At 34.9% G+C, this 19,270-nt stretch overlaps 1 protein-coding gene across 6 annotated transcripts in view; it reads right to left on the bottom strand.

Moving 5' to 3' along the window:
* The window catches only part of TSC22D1 (TSC22 domain family member 1), a 137,030-nt gene that overhangs the window by 99,653 nt on the left and 18,107 nt on the right, over positions 1-19,270 (bottom strand). The window contains exons 2-3 of one of the 6 annotated variants that reach the window (XR_004346648.1): positions 4,855-5,025; positions 2,255-4,026 (exon numbers count right to left, since the gene is read on the bottom strand). The exons of 1 other annotated variant lie outside the window; for it this stretch is intronic. Coding sequence is in view for 4 of the 5 variants with exons in the window: in XM_032610983.1 (XP_032466874.1) it covers positions 4,862-5,012 (151 nt within the window). In the remaining variant the exon portion in view is untranslated. Of the gene's footprint in view, positions 1-2,254; positions 5,026-11,396; positions 17,503-19,270 lie in introns of those variants that run through there. 4 more of the 6 variants (XM_032610983.1, XM_032610984.1, XM_032610982.1 and 1 more) reach the window with 4 other exon arrangements.

The following is a 19,270-nucleotide window of genomic DNA, read 5'->3' as shown; positions in this document are numbered from 1 at the left end:
CTACTGTTTTCTAAATTCTAGGTTTCATTGAACAAAAAACAGGCAGACACAGCAAACATGAAGCCAGGCAATAAGCTCAAGGAATCTGTACTCAACTTTCCATTCAAAGTACAATATTTTAACAGTTCTCAGGGCTTAAGAAATACTAAATTAAATATGGATCATAAACATTACGAGAGTAAGGGTAGGAGATGCCATGGGATATATTCAGGCCAGGTACCAAAAGGGTACAATGTCTGCAGATATTTGTTTCTAAATGCACTCCAAAGTCATGCAAAAACAAATCTGTGGTTTATCCATTGCTCTTCTCTGAGAGAGATTTTTAAGAAAAATTATTTTCCTAATTCTACATCTGTCTGAAAATCAAAGGATATCTGTTGTAGTTTACTTTATCATCAGACATTGCACTGAACACATTTTGAACATTTTTTCTACCTATGCCATACCTTACCTCTTGAGTAGAGATCCCTTTGATCGTAATTCCTGAAAACTCCGATGCACCCTTCATAGTTCCCTAGCGTTTTTTTACTGCAGTGATCTAATTACCTTAGATGTACATTTAGTGGGAAAAAACTTTAAAGAGCACCTATGTGCTTACTTGGGAAACACAAATCGTTCACATTTCAGGACTACGTTAATGTGAATTTTTTTAAATGGGAAATAAAAATACCTGAATTTTAAAAAATCAAGAAATCGCTTGACATTTTGCTCAATTGTTTCAATACAGCAAAATACAGTAAGATCTGTGCACATATTTAACAATAAGCTACAAGGGTCAGTACTTTGCAGGCACACTGCTTATGTTACCTTTACCTTTTTTAAAACAGAAGCTACATTAAAAAAAAACTGTTTCCTCACTAAAGAACAAAACAAAACTTTTTCCTATAGCTAATCCCATGAATCATGGTGAGACAATAAGCCTACGTTCTTACACCTCGGAGATAAAGCCATGTTCAACATTCTGTAATGTTTTTATTTTGAAGCTATTGACAGTGTAGGGAAAAGTCCCTGTAATGGAAATTATTTAAAACTCTCATTTCACCATTATTTTTACAATGTTTGAAATTTCCAGTGCAAGATTTTTATTTAACCCCCCAACCCTACCCTTCTATACACATATAGTTAAGACTTATAAACTTTTTTGTATTCAAGGAAAATACAGCCTTCCATCTTCCATAGAAATACATTATGTCTGTAAAGCTTTTAATAGCTTTAAATCTAAAAACAAAATTTTATCCACACAATCTTTACTCATCTTTCCCAAACTTACCAGACTAATAAAGCCGAGAATTTTAGCTCCTCTCCCGCCACCACCCCCCACGAATACAGCAGCTATTCTAAATCATAATTTCCTTTTATAATTCTCATCTTTCAGAGTATAATTTCTTCAGGGAGCCAAATTCTTTCATTTTAATCCACAAATTGTCATTAATCAAACTTTTATTTCTTGCTTAGGACCCTATCATAATGTTCATTTTTAATTTTAGGAGTCCACTTCTTATGAGTTTTCTTCAAATCAAAAGGGAAATCTCCTCTTGCTTCTAGCAGACTCTGCATAGGAAAGGTAAATTGTTCCAGTGGCTTTGATTAAGTTTATGTAGATATAAAGACGAGAATCATTAAAACCCAATTTTATCCTTTTCCATGTTGTTTTGATAAGGTTAAAAGCAAGAGACTCTAAGATTTCCCCTCCTACAATTATTTGTTCAAGGAGAACATTAAAATATAAAACATTTTCTTCTCCTATTAACAGCACCCACAAATTGGGTAGCTCTCCAATCAGCCGTTATTTTCAAATATTCTTTTTCTGAATAGAGGAACTGTCTTTTGTATGCTATTTTGTGAGGGTCTTTGTTTATCAAGATCTCACTTTAAAAGATGTGACCATATTACTCCTGATATCTATGATATTAGCTCAAGAGTTTTAATGGTTTGCAAAACTGGCATACAAAAACGGCATCTAAAACAATCCAATTCTGGAAACAAAGCTAAGATGAAGCTAATCAGGAAAATGCAAAAATAAACTAAATAGATCACCTATTTCCTACATTTGGCACTGGGTGACCCAATGAGAATCATTTTAATTCAACAATTTAAAATAATTTTTTTTCTCAGAAGATTTTAACATATACAAGGACAGGATATATATTCAGAAATACTTAGAGGAAGACACATAAAATTAAAATACACTTAAAAATACTGTTGTAGTTTCCATTTTCTACGCCTGAAAGAAAAATAAGCCATTTATCAGTAAGTGCATTTTTTTATGGAGAAAATATTTATTAGTTTTTCAAAGGATCACATAATACAAATATTACACAGTCATTCTAGAAAAAAATTAGCTTGTAGTAATATCCATAAAATAAACACTGAAAAATATTGGATTGCATATTGTGACACGAAATATTTAAAAATCTGAAAGGAAAATGTATCAAAATAAAAGTTTAAACACATCAGTTCACATTAATATACATAAAGTTTCACTTTTAAATAGCTTTTAGTGGCACGAGATGAATAGAAATGCACTTCATTTCTTTTGCACACTTTAAGGAACAAAGCTAAAATTTAATCAAAGCATGAGATTAATGGGATTAAGAGTTTAAATCACTTCTTCAAAACTGAAACAAAAGGCTAATAATGACCTCACAGGCCATAAACTCGTTTGTACTGCGGTTCAAAGAGTTCAACTAAATTTCCAAGCAAATCTCACTTTCAGTTCCCTGAGTTCTTTCTAAAATGTTGAGTGAGTAGTTGTTTTTTAATTTATGTGTGTTTGTAACAACTATCTTACTAACTTTTAACAGAAACAAATCAAGAGTAAAAAGCTGTAATTGTTTATGGGAATTCAGAGCTCTCTAGGGAAATTTTAGTTCAAATTGATCTTTTAAACTTACTTTTAAGTACTGTACATACAAAAGTGTATTTATAATAAATGAGGGGAAAACAAGGCCTCACAAATAGCCGAGAAGACTAAAGGCCAGGTTATAATCTAGCAAATGTGGGTTTCCAAAACCTTTAAGATTCCTAAGCCATTTAGATGCTTCCATATTATTATCTCTAGAATTTCTATTCTTAAAATTTATACCAAATAAAACAAACTGGCAGCACTGCATAACTTTTAAAAACTGCTTTAACAGCTTTCGACTGACCAGTTAAATAGATACCAAAAAGAGAAATAAAGCATTTTGATCACTACTGCCATCAATTTATCGATAGTTTGGATAACTATCTTGCAACACTTATTCACACACAGAGGCTTATCCTACTACTACTAATTGCTTTTGCTCTATGAAATACCTCTTTTTTTTCAGTTATCATTCAACTTTAGAATGCCTGCAATGCAGAACGATACCTCAAGTTTAACAGGTATTTACTACTTTTGAAGCCTGAACTCAAAGACGTCTCTACTCCTATGCCGGATTAATCTTTGTTGATTTGACAAATAAGAATAAGGCCCAAGACTAGAAAAAGTTAAAAAAGTGCATCCTAATATTAAAAGTAATTTGGGAATAATTAAGAAGTTCACCCTTTATATTTCCTAGTTCCTTTCAGTGTCAGGCAACAAAAGACAGTTTCATTACGATTTCTGGATCTCCCAGACTACTAAAAAATAAAAAGTCTGCCTGCTTCATTAAGGTGATTTTCAATCCCACAAATCTTTTAAGTGAAACAGATACAGAGAGCTGCTTTTTAAAGAAAGGTGTCTCTCATGCTTCCTCTATTTCAGTCTTCTGAATAAAAAGGAATTATTTTCATGGCCATGTAAAATTCCAATCTGAAAAAATTACGTCATTATTTGAGCCTTTCCGTTTCCAGATCAAGAGTACACCAGAGTAAATCTTAAAGTTTATCAATGGCAAGATCAGGTGGCTCTCTCATCCTTGTGTCTTCTAGATATAATGCATGGCTCCGTTCACCACTGCCTTCCAAACTGCAGCTGCTGCATGTGTGACAGATATCATCCATGAAGGCTCTGCTAGAAGAGTTCCTTTTGCTGAAGTGTGATGTTTACCAGTTGAAAGAAATCTGGGCAATTAGAGAACAAATAAACCGGTCTCCCATTATCAAGATACCTGGAGTCACAGAAGGGATCCACCAAGGAGAAATGAAAACCTGCCAAAGGCACCAACTTCACGTTCTACCCACTGTAGGTGATAAGAACTTCCTGGAATCAAATCCTACCCTTGGCATCGAAGAAACTAAGAGAAAACCATCTTAATGCCATGGGGAAAATCTAGGAAAAGGCTCTTTTGCCTTGTTTTATCCTGAAACTCATATTCATTCATATGTATCTTATTAAAGAATGAAGCCTAGACTTGACAGTAAAACCATAATGGTACTATCATTGCATCTTGTTTAAAGATCTACTTAATTTGAAGTCCTAAAGTTCGAGGTAGGAAAAAGACCAAAAAGTTCTCACTAACATGGCAGGATAACACCTGGACATCAGACTGTGTAAATTAGGAGAATTCAGATGCCCAGCTTGCCCAAAGACGAAATAAAGAAACTTCTTAAATACTGGAATATAAAAGAGCACTTAGAAGTACACTAATACCAGTAAAGGCTAAAATGGGCAAATATTTCCTTTTAAAAATTCCTGTGGACTACACAGGCATTCACCAAATCAAGTGCCCCCAAATCACCCACTGCTTTAATTATCTGGAGAGAAAATTAAAATAAACTTTAGGTCTCCTTTCTGAACGGGCACTAGTTAGCATTCTTAGAAAAACAAACAGATTGCAGCCCCACTTGGTTCTTATATGAACCCAAGGAGTTTAACAGTAGAATTAAATGGGCAATGGAAGGACACTCCAATCTATAAATAAACCCAAGTAAATAATGGAAAGCACCCACTTGTTTATTATCCTTTCCCAACTCTCTCCAGAAGCTGGATATTCTGCCTCCAAGGGTTCAGTGGAGAAAGTGGACCCCTGACGTCAAAAGCTCTCCGTGGTCTTGGCTGTATCTGTGGTTCTAGGATCACTCCTTGCACCTCTGGTAGGAGAGAAGCACTGAAATAGAGAGCTGAATATAGATTTAAGAAAAAATTCTTATTAAGAAATTACATTCTCTGGTCATTTGAGCTTGTAATGACTTATCCTCAGAATAAAAAGGAGCTACATTTGGGCATACTTTCCTTAGTGCCTTCTTAATTTGAATTTTAGAAGTCTGTCACCACAAATGACTCATTCCTCAGTCACTATTAAGAAGGGACCTATCTTGGTCTAAGCCGTAACATGTTCTGTGACAAACCACCCAACTTCAAGTGGAAGACCAAATCCAAAAATGATCAATTAGGACTGGAAAACAAGATCAGTTGTCTTAAAGGGACAGGGAAAGGCACTCGACCTCGGATATATCAAGGAAGTCCCAATTAACTCTTCTGTCAAAGAGAAGAAGACGGATTGCAAAGTAGAAACAGAATAATCAAGCATATTAACGGGAATACCACTAAACCTTGGGAATTGTCTAAGAAGCTGGATTTGTTCTCGGTTTTTAAGTTTTCAGTAATTTAAAGAGTTAATCAGACTACAGTCCCATATTATAGCAATATAAAACGAAACCTGAATTTTACCAAGCTATGACTACTGTCACTGAAAAAGATTTATTCTTCAAGCACTCATATTTAAAAGCGGGAGGGCAGAATTGCGGATACAGGCAATACAGACTAAAAATCTTTTTTCAAACATATGATCATTTGGTTTGGGGTCAAGAAGGACCAGGAAATAATCATTAATGGCTACAATGCAGAAATTTAAGCAGTAAGATATACCCAAATAACAGATGATGATAAAGATACTGGAAAATCGTTTACTTTATTATAGAGATTAGGTAACTAAGAGAAGGAAGTTCAAAGGACACAGCATCTGAGCAAGGAAAAGCTGAAAGGAGAATAAGACAGACAGATAGGTATTTAAAGTTACAGGGACTGCAGGATAAATTTTAACCGTAGAAAACAGATCAATTATACTTTGTGGTACAGAGTGATACATGAGTATTAAATTTCAGATCTCACTCTAAACAGAAGGGTGCTGCGTATTCCTGCTGGATGGAACGCAGGCAGTCACACTATGTGACTTCAGGGACATGTTATATTTGGGGATAAATTAAGAAAAAATGCTATCAAATAATGTCTCTCTCACACCAACTGGTCATCACAAGGGTTCCTTACCTGTTAGTGGAACGAGGATTGTGCTCTCCTGTTCTCTATCAATCAACCAACAAAGGTTATAGTCTCAGCACTAAGAAGGTGGCAACCAACCAAAGTTAGTTTTTAATGCCTTCATTTCCTCCTGGCTCTGCCGGCCAGTTTGGAAATATGCCAGCAGCTGAAAAGGAATGGTTATTCCATTACCTAACAACAGTTAGACTAAATTTTTTTTTTTTTTAAAGCCTGAAGATGAAGGAATGAGCTAATAACCCTTCTGTACTTTAGGAATATGTTCAAGTCTCTACAAGTGAACAATGTAAACAGTTTGGACTAAGAAAAGAAAACCTACAAATTTAACCATCAAATCTGTCATTTCCAGAATTTAAGCAAAGAAATGAAAAAACAAATCTAAAGAAGTCAAGGGGGTGAAACCGCCATCCAACGTGAGCTACCAAACAAATAACTACAAAAGCTATGAGCCTACCAGGCAGCTATTTTCCATTGTAAGTTTCCAACAGATTTTAAATCCTGAAGTCTTCAAACAGTATTCTGTAGTAGAATCACATTGAGTAGGAACATGAGGGACGGCAAGAGGAAAGGAGCACAAAAAAGAAAAAGAGCTGAATACTGAATGTCTCAAGAAATACAATCTAACTAGGTATTTGCAAGGGTCCCAAACTCACAAATCCAATAGCAGAGTATTCCACAGCTGGAGTTCTTAAGAGGTGGCTTTTTAACAGATGAGAAAGAGCTTAAAACTGATACATCAGAGCTATTTTATTTATTTTCATTGGACCTATACAGTGGAAGCAGGTGCTACAAAAGTGCTTTTAAAATTATTAAACAATCATCCTCCAGCCTTTTCTAATCAATTTTCTTGACAAATCATTCTTTTTCATATCTAATAATATTTCAATATAAACCGTGAAAATTATTAAAGACTCCCAAATGAACGAGATCTAAGTAAAACTTAACTACTTTGATTAAGATACAGTTTAAAATATATTCAGAAACTATAAACAAGATATGATTTTCCAAATTTCCCAGTTTTCCTTCATTTCTTAAATACTAATTAGTAACAATATATCTGATTGAAAATACAGGCAAAAGGGGAGCATTCCATTATGGAACAGAATTATTTGGTAATTTAAGTTCAGAAGCCCACTTCAATTTGAAAATGAAAAACAACTCCCAAGAAATCATATCTTGCTCAGATTAATAATGGTCTAAGTTTACAATTTCTCCTTCAGTAGGAGCTCCAAACTCTTGACTTATTTACCACACCCCACAGAGTATATAAGTTAAAAATGCAACAAACTTAGATTAAAAAAAAAAAAAAAAGTCCTTAGGTTAGGTTATAGGGTAAGTTAAATATGAGAGTTGGCTGAAGAAATAATAGATCCACTTATAAACTTCTCCCAAGTCAGATTACTTTCAGGATATAACTTCTTTGCTCTGCCTGAAGTATGCCAAAACTTGTGGATTCAACATATTCATACTCAAAAAAAAAATTAAACAAATTTCCCTAAACAGAAATTATTTTGAATCATTGAGGACAGCTGCATCTCTCTTGCTTCAGGAGTTAATAATCTATGAAGACTGTGGATTAGATAGTGTATCATATCACTTATGCAGAAAAATGTAAAGGCACTTTCAAAATGAGATCATTATTCAAACAAGAAAGGACAGCCTTTGCAAGGCTACTACTGATGGAGGCTCACAAGAATGACATAGTAGGACCCACCCTAATTGTTTCAGTATACAGCATTCTTCTATGTGATGTTTCAAGAGGGAAAAAAGAAATTACTCCACTGCAGGGCTTGCATTTCAACCACTAAAGAAGAAATTCCAAACCAAAGCTAATAAAATCAGCAATGCTGAAATGCCACAAAGGAACTCAAACAAGGTGTTAGAAGGTCTATTCATCTACGATTTTAATATTTTCCATTAATACTTAAAAGTTTAAAGATTCTTACTGAAAATCAAGTCACATTCAAATCAGAAACAATCTAAGTATTTTATATATAAATACCACTCTGAGAAATTCTCCCGAAATGTACAAACTAGACTATTTGCAATATTTGTTCTCAATACTAAATTACTAAATGAGCATATACTGTTTATTACTTTTAAGCGTTTCTAATATCAATGAAAGAGGGAAAGCTACACCTTATCATTTTTAAGCAATGAAATTGAAGGTAACACATTTCTACAAAGACTATGATTTCTATTCACTTGTGTTATAGAAGACCAATCTGAAGTCGGAATTATTAAGTTATAGATTTACAGATTATTTATAAAACAAAACATTCTACTACTCTAAACTGGACACAGTAATATCTTTTTCTTATTCACCTTTTATCATTCACTGTTACTAGTTGTAAGGCACTTCTAAAAAGAATAAGAATTTCCCACAAATCCCTCCAAGTGTCCAGATCAGCCCCAGATGGCATTAAGAAGAAAATGAAAGAACATCCTTAAGAGAAGCAGTGAGTCTTTGCATCTCCAGCCCCTAGACTATACACCGAATTAAATAAATTCAGTAAACGTTTTACAAATGAACGAAGTCTACCGGTCAAGAAACAAAAAGTAAGCAGGATTTTGTCAAGTGGCTGGTATCTAAAGTTAAACTTTCTTATCCTAAAGGAAATAAAAACTATTGAAAGTGTATTAGTTCCATGGATTCTCTTTTGGGGCTCATCAGCTACTAGGATTAATTTCTAAATATGATCAGCAGAAACGTCAAAGGTATTATCCTGAGGTGACACAAATTTTAGCTAAATTACAACACCCGTTATAGATTTCCTAATGTTCTTTTCCAGACCTAAAATTAGTAAAAAACAAAAAACCAAACCGGATATTGCCAGAACACCCAATTTCAATTTTTCAATTTTAAAAAGTGAGAGATCTTGTCAAAAAGCAGACAGACAAACAAAGCCCAGCTTGCTCAGAATTAGTTAGCCACGGTATTGTACTGACTCTGGAGGAAAAGGTTCTATCTAAACCAGAACCTTGTATATACTGTCAAACGGGACACACCTTATAAACACTAGAATAAGGAAGAAAGCCTGGAACTTTAAGGAATGCACAGCATGGAAAGCAATTACCTAACAGAGAAGAAAGTTGTAATGAAAGTGAAAAACCCTATTAGATTGTTTTAAGAAATCAATATCTAACCAAATTCCAAGATTTACCAATATATTTTCTCTTCATCCTTTTGGAAAAGATACTATCCCGAAATGTTATTGGGATTCAGGTTACTCCACTAGGTTTAAATGTCAAGTGTTTGTTCAAGATAGAAAAGAAAAAAATAGCTAATCCTGGGCTTCCCTGGTGGCACAGTGGTTGAGAGTCTGCCTGCCGATGCAGGGGACACGGGTTTGTGCCCCAGTCCGAGAAGATCCCACACGCCGCGGAGCGGCTGGGCCCATGAGCCATGGCCGCTGAGCCTGCGCGTCCGGAGCCTGTGCTCCGCATCAGGAGAGGCCACGACAGTGAGAGGCCCGCATACCGCAAAAAAAAAAAAAAGCTAATCCAATTATGTCCTCATGTTCCACTGACTATAAGATGAGGAAGTAAAACAGGTAAAAAAAAGAAAATGCATGATACACTTTTACAGTAGTTAATGCTCTATAGAATAAAAGATAAAAGGCAATCATAAAAATATATATCGACTATAAAAAAAATTCAGAATCAAGTTGCCTTTAAAAAGGCAACTTCAGGGTCAAGATGACTAAACACAGAAACATTTAAATTGACCACTGCCTCCTTTGAATGAAAAAGGCTCTGTTCCTTGAAACAAAGAAAACCTTAGAGAACATAATTTTATGTTAAAATTAGTGGAAGTATTTTGAGAAACAGTATTTACATAGTCTTAAAATATCTCCCCAAAAGGGAAAAAGAGTAAATCAACAGTGTAGACACCTGGCAGTCACCTCCTTAACCAAATCATCTTTTATCGCCACCAGTAATGGGACAAATCGATATCATGTAACTCCTGATATAATGTACTGACACAGACATAACATCATTTCAGTGGAATCTTTTCCAAAAATATATAATTCTCAATCTGACCAACAGAGAACATCAGATACACAAGTTAAGTAATATTCAAACTAGCTAGTACTCTTCAAAACTGTCAAGGTTACAAAAGGCAAAGAGAATGAAGAACTAGCCCAGATTGAAGGAGACTAAAGAGACATGACAATTAAGTACACTGTAAAATTCTAGATAGGATCCTGGACCAAAAAGGGTAATTTAATGGACAATGGTCAAAATGCAAATAAGCTTACAGATTGGTTAGTATTAATGTTAACTCCCGATTTCTATATTTCTTCTATGAATATTAGGAAAAGCTGGGTGAAGGTATACGGGGACTCTATGTACTATTTTCGCAACGTTTTGTTAAGTCTAAATTTATTTTAAAATAAAGTTAAAAATATAAAACAAAAGGTTCTGAATATGTGACATACCTATGGAATGTTCACTGAGAAGAAATATAAATCTACAATTTTTACTGACAGAAAGTTCACTCCGATCTTTCTTTAAAAACTAATTCTAGTGGAAATGACAGCATTATGTTCTGTACTAATATCAGAAAAGTAATCAGATGGTGACAGTCTTGCTTATGCTTTTGTTTTTGCGGTACGCGGGCCTCTCACTGTTGTGGCCTCTCCCGTTGCGGAGCACAGGCTCCGGACGCGCAGGCTCAGCGGCCATGGCTCACGGGCCCAGCCGCTCCGCGGCATGTGGGATCTTCCCGGACGGAGGCACGAACCCGTGTCCCCTGCATCGGCAGGCGGACTCTCAACCACTGCGCCACCAGGGAAGCCCTTGCTTATGCTTTTTAATTTCTTTGATAAATAGTTCTCCATACAGAGAACTTTGATTCAGAAGAAAGTATGAGAGATCAAAAAATATCTTCTCTCCTACAAAGACAAAAACTGAATTATGTTTATGTTAAACTAGAGTGGAAATTAACTTTAGACTAAAGCAAACATATAATAGAGTTAGTGGCTTAAAAAGTCTTCAAATTTAAATTACCATGTATGTACACACACTAATAGCTAGCTAGTGGGAACCTGCTGTATATAGCACAGGGAGCTCAGCTCAGTGTTCTGTGGTGACCTATATGGGGGGGATTGGCGGGGGTGGGAGGGGTCGGGCGTCCAACAGGGAGGGGATAGATGTGTACATATAGCTGATTCACACTGCTGTACAGCAGAAACTAACACACCATTGTAAAGCAACTATACTCCAATAAACAAAAATAAATTACCATGTATGAATTTTTATTCCTGCATAATAAAAATGGAAGGAATAAAATTTTCTGCTCATTTTCCCTAAAAACTTCCATAAGAAACAATGTATTATAGCACCATAAATATCCCTCTAACATTTTTTTGCTAAAAGTCAAATTATAAAACTCCCAAATAATACACCTTCACTTATAAAGTCAGTTACAATATTCATACATAAACTTTTGTTTAATTTTGTTAACATTTATTGAGAGCTTAGTATACAGCAATATATTATGCATTATATATATATACTGCTTCATTCGATCCTCACAATAACTCAATGACATATACAGTACAATCATCACAGTTTTACCGATAAGGAAACTAAGGCACAAAGTAGTAAAGTAACTCGGCTAAGATCACACACCTAGTAGGCTGTAGAGCAGGAAACTGAAAAGCCAGTTTGTCTCCAAGATCCTCAGTTTTCACTAATTTTATACTTTTCCAAATCATATTGTTTTGATTAACAATCATTTTCTTTCAAAATACTTAGTATATGATAAAATGCTAGATTAAATGTTTTAAGTAGAATTCTGAAATTCTCTCCTTCTATTTCATTTAAACATAGATCAGTTGACAGTTATTTGCTTTGCCATTTCTATCAACCCAGGAAAGTTTGACAAGGCAATAAGAGTTAGAAGTAAAATACAGCAAAACTCAATATCAACAACATAAATATCTAGGAACAACAGATGTTTCTATTGAAGCTGAAAGACCTGTATCTAAAACTTTGTTGAAAAGGTAATCCAAAATTCCTCTCATCTTTAAAGTATCTACAAAAAAGCAAAATGCAGAATTTTAATTTCTAGTTTATATGTCACATATCTATTGACCTGCCTAACAAATAAATATATAGGATACTCTCTTAAATGTATAAAAATCTCAAAGAGTTTAATGAGTTCAATTACCTTAATGTACTTTAAAAATTATATAAAATTCTGTAATTTAAGTCATCATTTCTGTTACAAGCATGATTAGAATAATGATATAGCAATAACAAATTGCATTTTATTCTCTACTAATTCAGAGCTCAATTCTGCTACCCAGAGAACAGTCTTTAGTTTGTCACTGAGTGTATAATATTCAGTATGGACGTTGTAGTTGTCCTCAATTTTAATATATTTTAAATATTATTTACAGATAGCTTTCACTATATCTACCCAAATTCTTCTGTACACAAAGACAGAATCAAAGGAAGGTCATTCCCTTCCTCATCCCAACCTGAGTCTAATAAAAATCAATATAAATACACTCATCTCAAGGGAGGTATGGTATCAGAAGCACTCAGCACTTTATACAAGAACAGGATGCTTTCAAATTCTTTATCAATAAAATGCGGTAGGCTTTTGAAAAGACAGGACAAATATCTAATTACAAATAACACCTTTAATCTACCCTATTCTAAGTTATATAACTTGTCTGGCCATTGAGCCTGCAGTAACAAAAAGAAAGTCATAAGGCCAACACATCCGTAAGTCGTAGAGAGAGGGCATCCTGAACTTCAGGGCCCATGTCAGTAAACCATCAGAAACTAAGAAAGCCTGTGTTTGTCAAATACTCATCAGGTAGTTAATATCTACACAGTCATGAAACTACAAACCAGAAAAATAAAAAATGCCTAACCTGATATGCTATATACTAAATTTAAATCCTGGAACAAACCTTTAATCCTGGTATTTTACCAACCATTCACAGCTTTCACAGCCGATTCTACTTTCCAAACATTTTGTAAATAAGGTTTTACAGTCACAATCCAGGTCTTGAAAAGGAAAAACTGCCAAAAAGAACATGGTGAAAAGGTACGAAGGGAAAAGAATATCACCACCATCAATAATCAACAATTTAAGAAATATGATTTGATATAAAACAGATACATGAAGTTTAGTTACCATTGTATGGGCTATCAACACAACTTTGTAAAGCCATCACAGATCTTGGGTTAAGGCCTTGAAAGTGCCACTACTACCAGAACTCAAGTTTTCAATTTAGCAAGTGAGAAAACGACAAATGTGGACATACCTCCTCGAAGAAATGAAATTCATGTATATTCCTTCACATGTTTTAATAAGGCACTCCTTTAAATTTTACTCAGAATACCAGATTACAGTATTTCTGAGTAGGAAAAAAACCTTTTTCCGTTCTTCCTTCAAAACTTGAATCAAATCTCTGATACTGCCGAATGCAGCTAGTATTAATACTCTAAAAGCTCTGACTTCCTGCAGTTTTATGGTGGTCTATCTTCAAAGACATTCCCAAAAGAGCCAAAAAGACCTTAATCTACTAATACATCTTCAGGAACATCTCCAATACCCATTCTTTTCACTCTTTTGATAAATCCTTTTAGTCCCCAGAAGACTTCAATTTTTCTCAGAATTTGACATCCCTTTCGGTACTCCTTTCTTATTCCATTGCTCAAATAAGTGTAACACGGGAAATGGATAAATGGGAGATGAGACTGTTTAATTGGCTCCTTTGTTAGCAATGTCAAGCTTTAACTCTAAAGCATAAGAAAAACAAAGTTAGTAAAATTTCTATATTTTACTAATGAAAGCATAGAACCAATTCTGATTAGCTTCCCTATCTTTGAATGTTTATCTTTGAATCTAGTTAATTAGATTCCCCCCAGGAATATAGTAAACTCGTATGAAGGCCATCCCTAAGATCTGCAAACCATTCACAATGACAGGGCCAATTAAATGAGGCTGCAAATATGTCAGTGCTATACTTCTCAAAATATGTTCTTAAACTTCTGCCAGATGGTATATGCTTGGTATATACTTTCACATGACAATTATATTTTTATTTCTAAAATAAATCAAATACTTACAGAAAAGAGGGTGGTATAGCAGAAAAAGAACTGTTCACGTAGAATAATAAATGTAGAGATGGGATACAGTTGAGGCCTGCCATCACTTAGCTATATGACCCAGAATATTCTCACATATACAATGAAGCAGATCAATATTTCCCGAAGTGTATTCCAAAACACACTGGGTCTATAGGACATTAACAGGTGCTGTATGTTCAAAGGAGTTGGAGTCAATAAGTAAAACTGTCTCCCTTCTGCAGAATTTCTCAATCTTCAATAAACGAAAATGCAATGTCCATCTCTAAGATGTATATGTCAAAAAGCATTCCCCCAAATTCTTGGGCTCTAGAACTACTTTTTTTTTTTTACTTGAAGAACTAGTATTCCCAAAACACTAGTTTTGAAACTTTTAAACTAGATTTCAAAATCCAGTTCAATGAATCTTTGAAACTTAAAAAACAGGTACTGACTCATTATCTTATTTAAAATAAACTGATTAACTCCATTCATTCTAAGGAGGTAAGTGGTCAGTCCCATATGGGACCGAGTATGGAACAGATGGTCTTCAGGGCATTATGCCTGTCTAAAACAATCTTTACAATGAAAGAGTTTCAGAATCATTTGATTAGGGAAATGGTTGTATTCTGGAGTATCAACAAACTGCTACATGACACTACATTCCTTCTACATATTCCCTGCCCCCATTAAGAAAGAGGAAAGTGTGCTTTGTAACAACTTTTATTTCCGTAACTTTCAGAAGTTTGAAGCACTTCTCCAATAGTCAGATGTAGTACTAGCATCCTGGGATTCAGCAAAAGAATTAATCCCTGATGCCTCCATTATATGTAATACATTCACTACTCACCTTATGCATCTGGAATGGTGATACTATATACATTATTCTTAAGAGAAATGAGAAAGTAGTCACTCTTTTCCTGTAGGCATTAATTCTCTTATGGAGCCCAAGGTGAGAAAGGCTACAACCAAAAATGTCACAAAGACGCAGAATCACTTGTCTCGAAGGCTATAGTGGGGAGACAGTCTCTAAATATGTAGACAAGCTTTTAGTTTTAATTTACAGTGGGTAAGAAAGGAACGGACTCATTCTCATTCGGCACAATAAGAGCAGCCACCGTGTACAAAACTAAGAACTGAGCTAGGTGCATTACTTACTTCCTCTCCTTTAATCCTCCCCACAACAGTGTAAGGATAGCTATTACTCCCATTTAACAGGTAAGGAAACTGGGCTTACACGTGCATTCACAAAGGTCATACAAGGAAGAGGTAGCGTAAACAAGATCAGACGCCACATCTGATGCCACGGCTAATGCTTATTATGCTCTGTGCTCATTGGTCGACAGCCTAGCTTTATCAACTTGTGTGAATAAAAAAGCTGTCACGCACATCACACACAGAGCTCAGCATAATATAACTTGGGATAATTCGGAAGATGTATCAAGATCTTAGGCTATTTCTTCAGGGTACTAGATAAAACTCTTTAAGACCAAATTCATGACCTTTTTTCTTTGCATCCTTAGCACCTTTGCTCAGTGTTAACATACATAACAAGCATTTAATAAATAGTTCTTAAATAAATAAACCAACACAATACCAAAAAAGAACAGAAATACTGTAAATGTAAAAAGTCTCCTGGGCTAACAGACAATGGCTTAACTAGTTTAGGTAATTTTTCTAAAATGCTTTATATAGCTAGATTTACAGATGTAGGCAACAAAACTTTAATAAATTATGACTATCACCAGATCCTCCTCCTTCCCTACCATCCCCTTTAATGGTCTTCTACTACCTTTCTATTTCTCTGTTTTTTTCTCCCCTATTCATGTTTTGAGCCTCTAACTCAGACCATTGGTATCAATGGCATTTAGGTCACATATTCATAAGCCCAAATACAGCACAGCTAGGTTTCTGTTAGGCCAATGTGTCTACTTGTTTTTGCTTTTGCACATTGGGTCGATTTCTTAAAAAGCTAACTGAAGCTACTGGTAGATCCTCATGGGCTAAGAATCTGAATATAACTGGAAACATAACTAAACCTTTACATAAAGAAAAATCCCAAAGTGAGTCTGTTAGTTAGCCTATCCATTTTACAATGGTAACCTCACTTTAAAACACTCTCTCTTCAATGTGACTGCCTCATGGATTGGGAAGAGTGGCAGATATTTTTTAGGCTGTTGAAAGCATGTCAATAAGTAAAATGTCTAGAAATGCAATCAACTGTACAAGATGTGAAAATTACTGACTTTCAGCAGCTTTTCGCTATTTCATCTTACTGGAAAGTAAAATTATGGAACATGTGAGTAAGATTTATACTGCATTACTATTAAATGATTAATTAAGCTACTATATCCTTTAAGATAAATCTTTACTGTTAACTACAATTCAAAAAAAATTCCAATTGCTTCTTTCTATAGTTCCAATGTTTGTAAATCAGGAAAAATATAATAGAAATTAAGGAAAGTAGCTTTAGAAAAACTTTGAATTAATGCGTAATACAATTGTCTTAGATTTAAAAAAAAATACACTTCCCCTTCTAGGTTAATGAGCGAAAAGACTAGATAAATCCTGTTTTTCAACTTAATATAAAAACCTTCATGTAAATTAGCATTTTCTTGTTCCAATAATAAGCATGTGATGTGAATCTAAGCTGTAACTGTACAGAAGTAAAGATCTGAGTCACAATGTGCTATTATGATTGAAGGGATTAAAGTGAGTTTTCTACTTTAAAAAGTACTGTAATGTAATTTGATCACATGAAACAAAAAAAATAACCTAGGTATCAACAGCTTGTAACACTTAAAGCTCACTGAGACCAATGGAAGGCTACCAGTCTGATTTATTGAAATGTTCATGTCATAAAACTTTATATCAATTTATTATTCAGAAATTGGATGCCACTTAAGCAGATTTTCCAAATTAAAAGTTTATTCTTCAGCAAAAACTTGGAAAGTTTAATCATTTTGAATAGAAAATGTATCGAGGAAAAAATAACTAAACTCAGATTGCGAGGATCATCAACAGGGGCACCAAGCCGCTGCACCACAGTGAGGAACCAACGAGAAGTGTCTAAGGCCAAATGGCTCCGTGCTCGCAGGCTAAGGACTGTTGTTTACAGTTGTCCACTGTCACATCTTGCTGCTTATCACTGGGCCATGGCAACCTCCAAAATGCTTCAGAATACAGTCACTGCTCGGTATCCACGGGGAAATCGGCTCCAGGACCACCTGTGGATACCAAATCCACAGCAGTATCAATACTACTGGCCCCTCCCATCTGTGGATCCCACATCCTCAGATTCAACCGACCAGAGAATGGTTGAATCCATGGACGCAGAACCCACGGATACAGAGAGCCGAGTGGTACAAGCTTTGGAATCAAATCACCTCGTAGAATACTAGCTCCATCACTTAGTCATTACGTGACCAAGCTACTTGACAATATTTCACCCACAGTAATATATCAGCCAGTAATACACTGAAAGCAATCTTAGAATCATCTGTCGTATAATCCTCAGGCTCCCGATGAGTTTATCATCAATTTTATACAAATTTACAAAAAAGAAGAGTTAAAGAGGTTGCTAATCCAAATATTATTTACCTTCAATAAGCATTAAATATACTTGTTCCTAAAAGGATTGGGATGCAGTTTCGTGGTTTATTATTATGGGATTCAAGAATGGAGGCAGAAAACTAGTTACGATACCTAGTTTGGACTTACCCTACCCTCCTCATTCTGGATCCACCCTTCCTCCCCGGAACCTCAAAACAGGTAAAATTCCTCATAATAAAATATATCCAGTGTACAAACATATAAATCCCGATGTCATATCAGAGAATAACTGGCAAATAATGTTTGGTAGATCCCCAAAGAGGAGAAGAACACAATGAAGATAAAGAACAGCTTCGGAATCAGTCCAATCCCTTATTTCACAATTCTGTGATATTATGGAACCTCCACCAAAGACAAGACATGGCACCATGCTTGACTCTGAAAGAGAAGTTAAGACAAACTGTACAGTGACCAAGCCTTGTAAAACAGGAAGAGAAGGAACGACCCAGACATGTGATGGCTCATTAGCACATGATCAGTGGACAGCACTACAGCCAGAACCAGGCATTCACTCAATTCGCCTCACCACGCTGCACCCAAAACAATACACTTGAAGAAACAAAAACCAAGCAAAAACGGTAACTACAAAGCAGCATTTCTTCCAAAATAAACTGGCTAATATAAGTTTCACTGCATACCATCTTTCAAAAGTAATTTTTAAAACATGGGAGTATGTCCCTCAATAGAAACGGAATCCTTGTCATTGTTGAAAATACCAAAACAAAACTGTCTAAAAGGACACAACCAAGCAAACAAAACTATATTAAGCATAAATAAAAACTTCCTTATGAAAGAAAGTAAATGGTTTGGGTTATCCATTTCTAAAAAAAGAGATTGAAAACATCTGAAATGAGAAATCAGCTTTCCTTGGTACAATTATTTGATTTACTGTGTTGAAAAAGGTAATAAAGATATTTCAAAGGAAAAACTCAGGGGGGATAATATTATAGCAAAATAACAAGTAGGTATCTATACAATACCTCATACAGAACAGGTAGCTGTATGTCACTTACTCATCAGTAATTTCACTAAAACTACAAATCATTAATAACAATTACTTCAATCTTAGCATCTATTAGGGACTTTTAATTTTACTACTGGAAATATTCTCTCTAATTTCTATCTGTAAAGGTCTAACATTTATTTATAAGACATTATGAATTTCTTACAGAATAATCTTACCAGCCTGAAAGCTAGGAAAACACGAAACACTTGCCCTTACTTTAGAATAGGAAAAAAGCAACATGGAGCAGCATATTAATTTGTTGATGGTTAAATGATACAGTGGAGGCAGGCAACTAAAAATACTGTCTCTTTATACTTATCCACAGCTCAGCAGTTAACACCACTGGGAATGCATTCGTGTTCATGCTTCCTTAAAAT

The sequence above is a fragment of the Phocoena sinus genome, chromosome 18 (assembly GCF_008692025.1).
Source record: "Phocoena sinus isolate mPhoSin1 chromosome 18, mPhoSin1.pri, whole genome shotgun sequence".
NCBI lineage: Eukaryota > Metazoa > Chordata > Mammalia > Artiodactyla > Phocoenidae > Phocoena > Phocoena sinus.
This window is presented reverse-complemented; position numbering and strand designations above follow the sequence as displayed.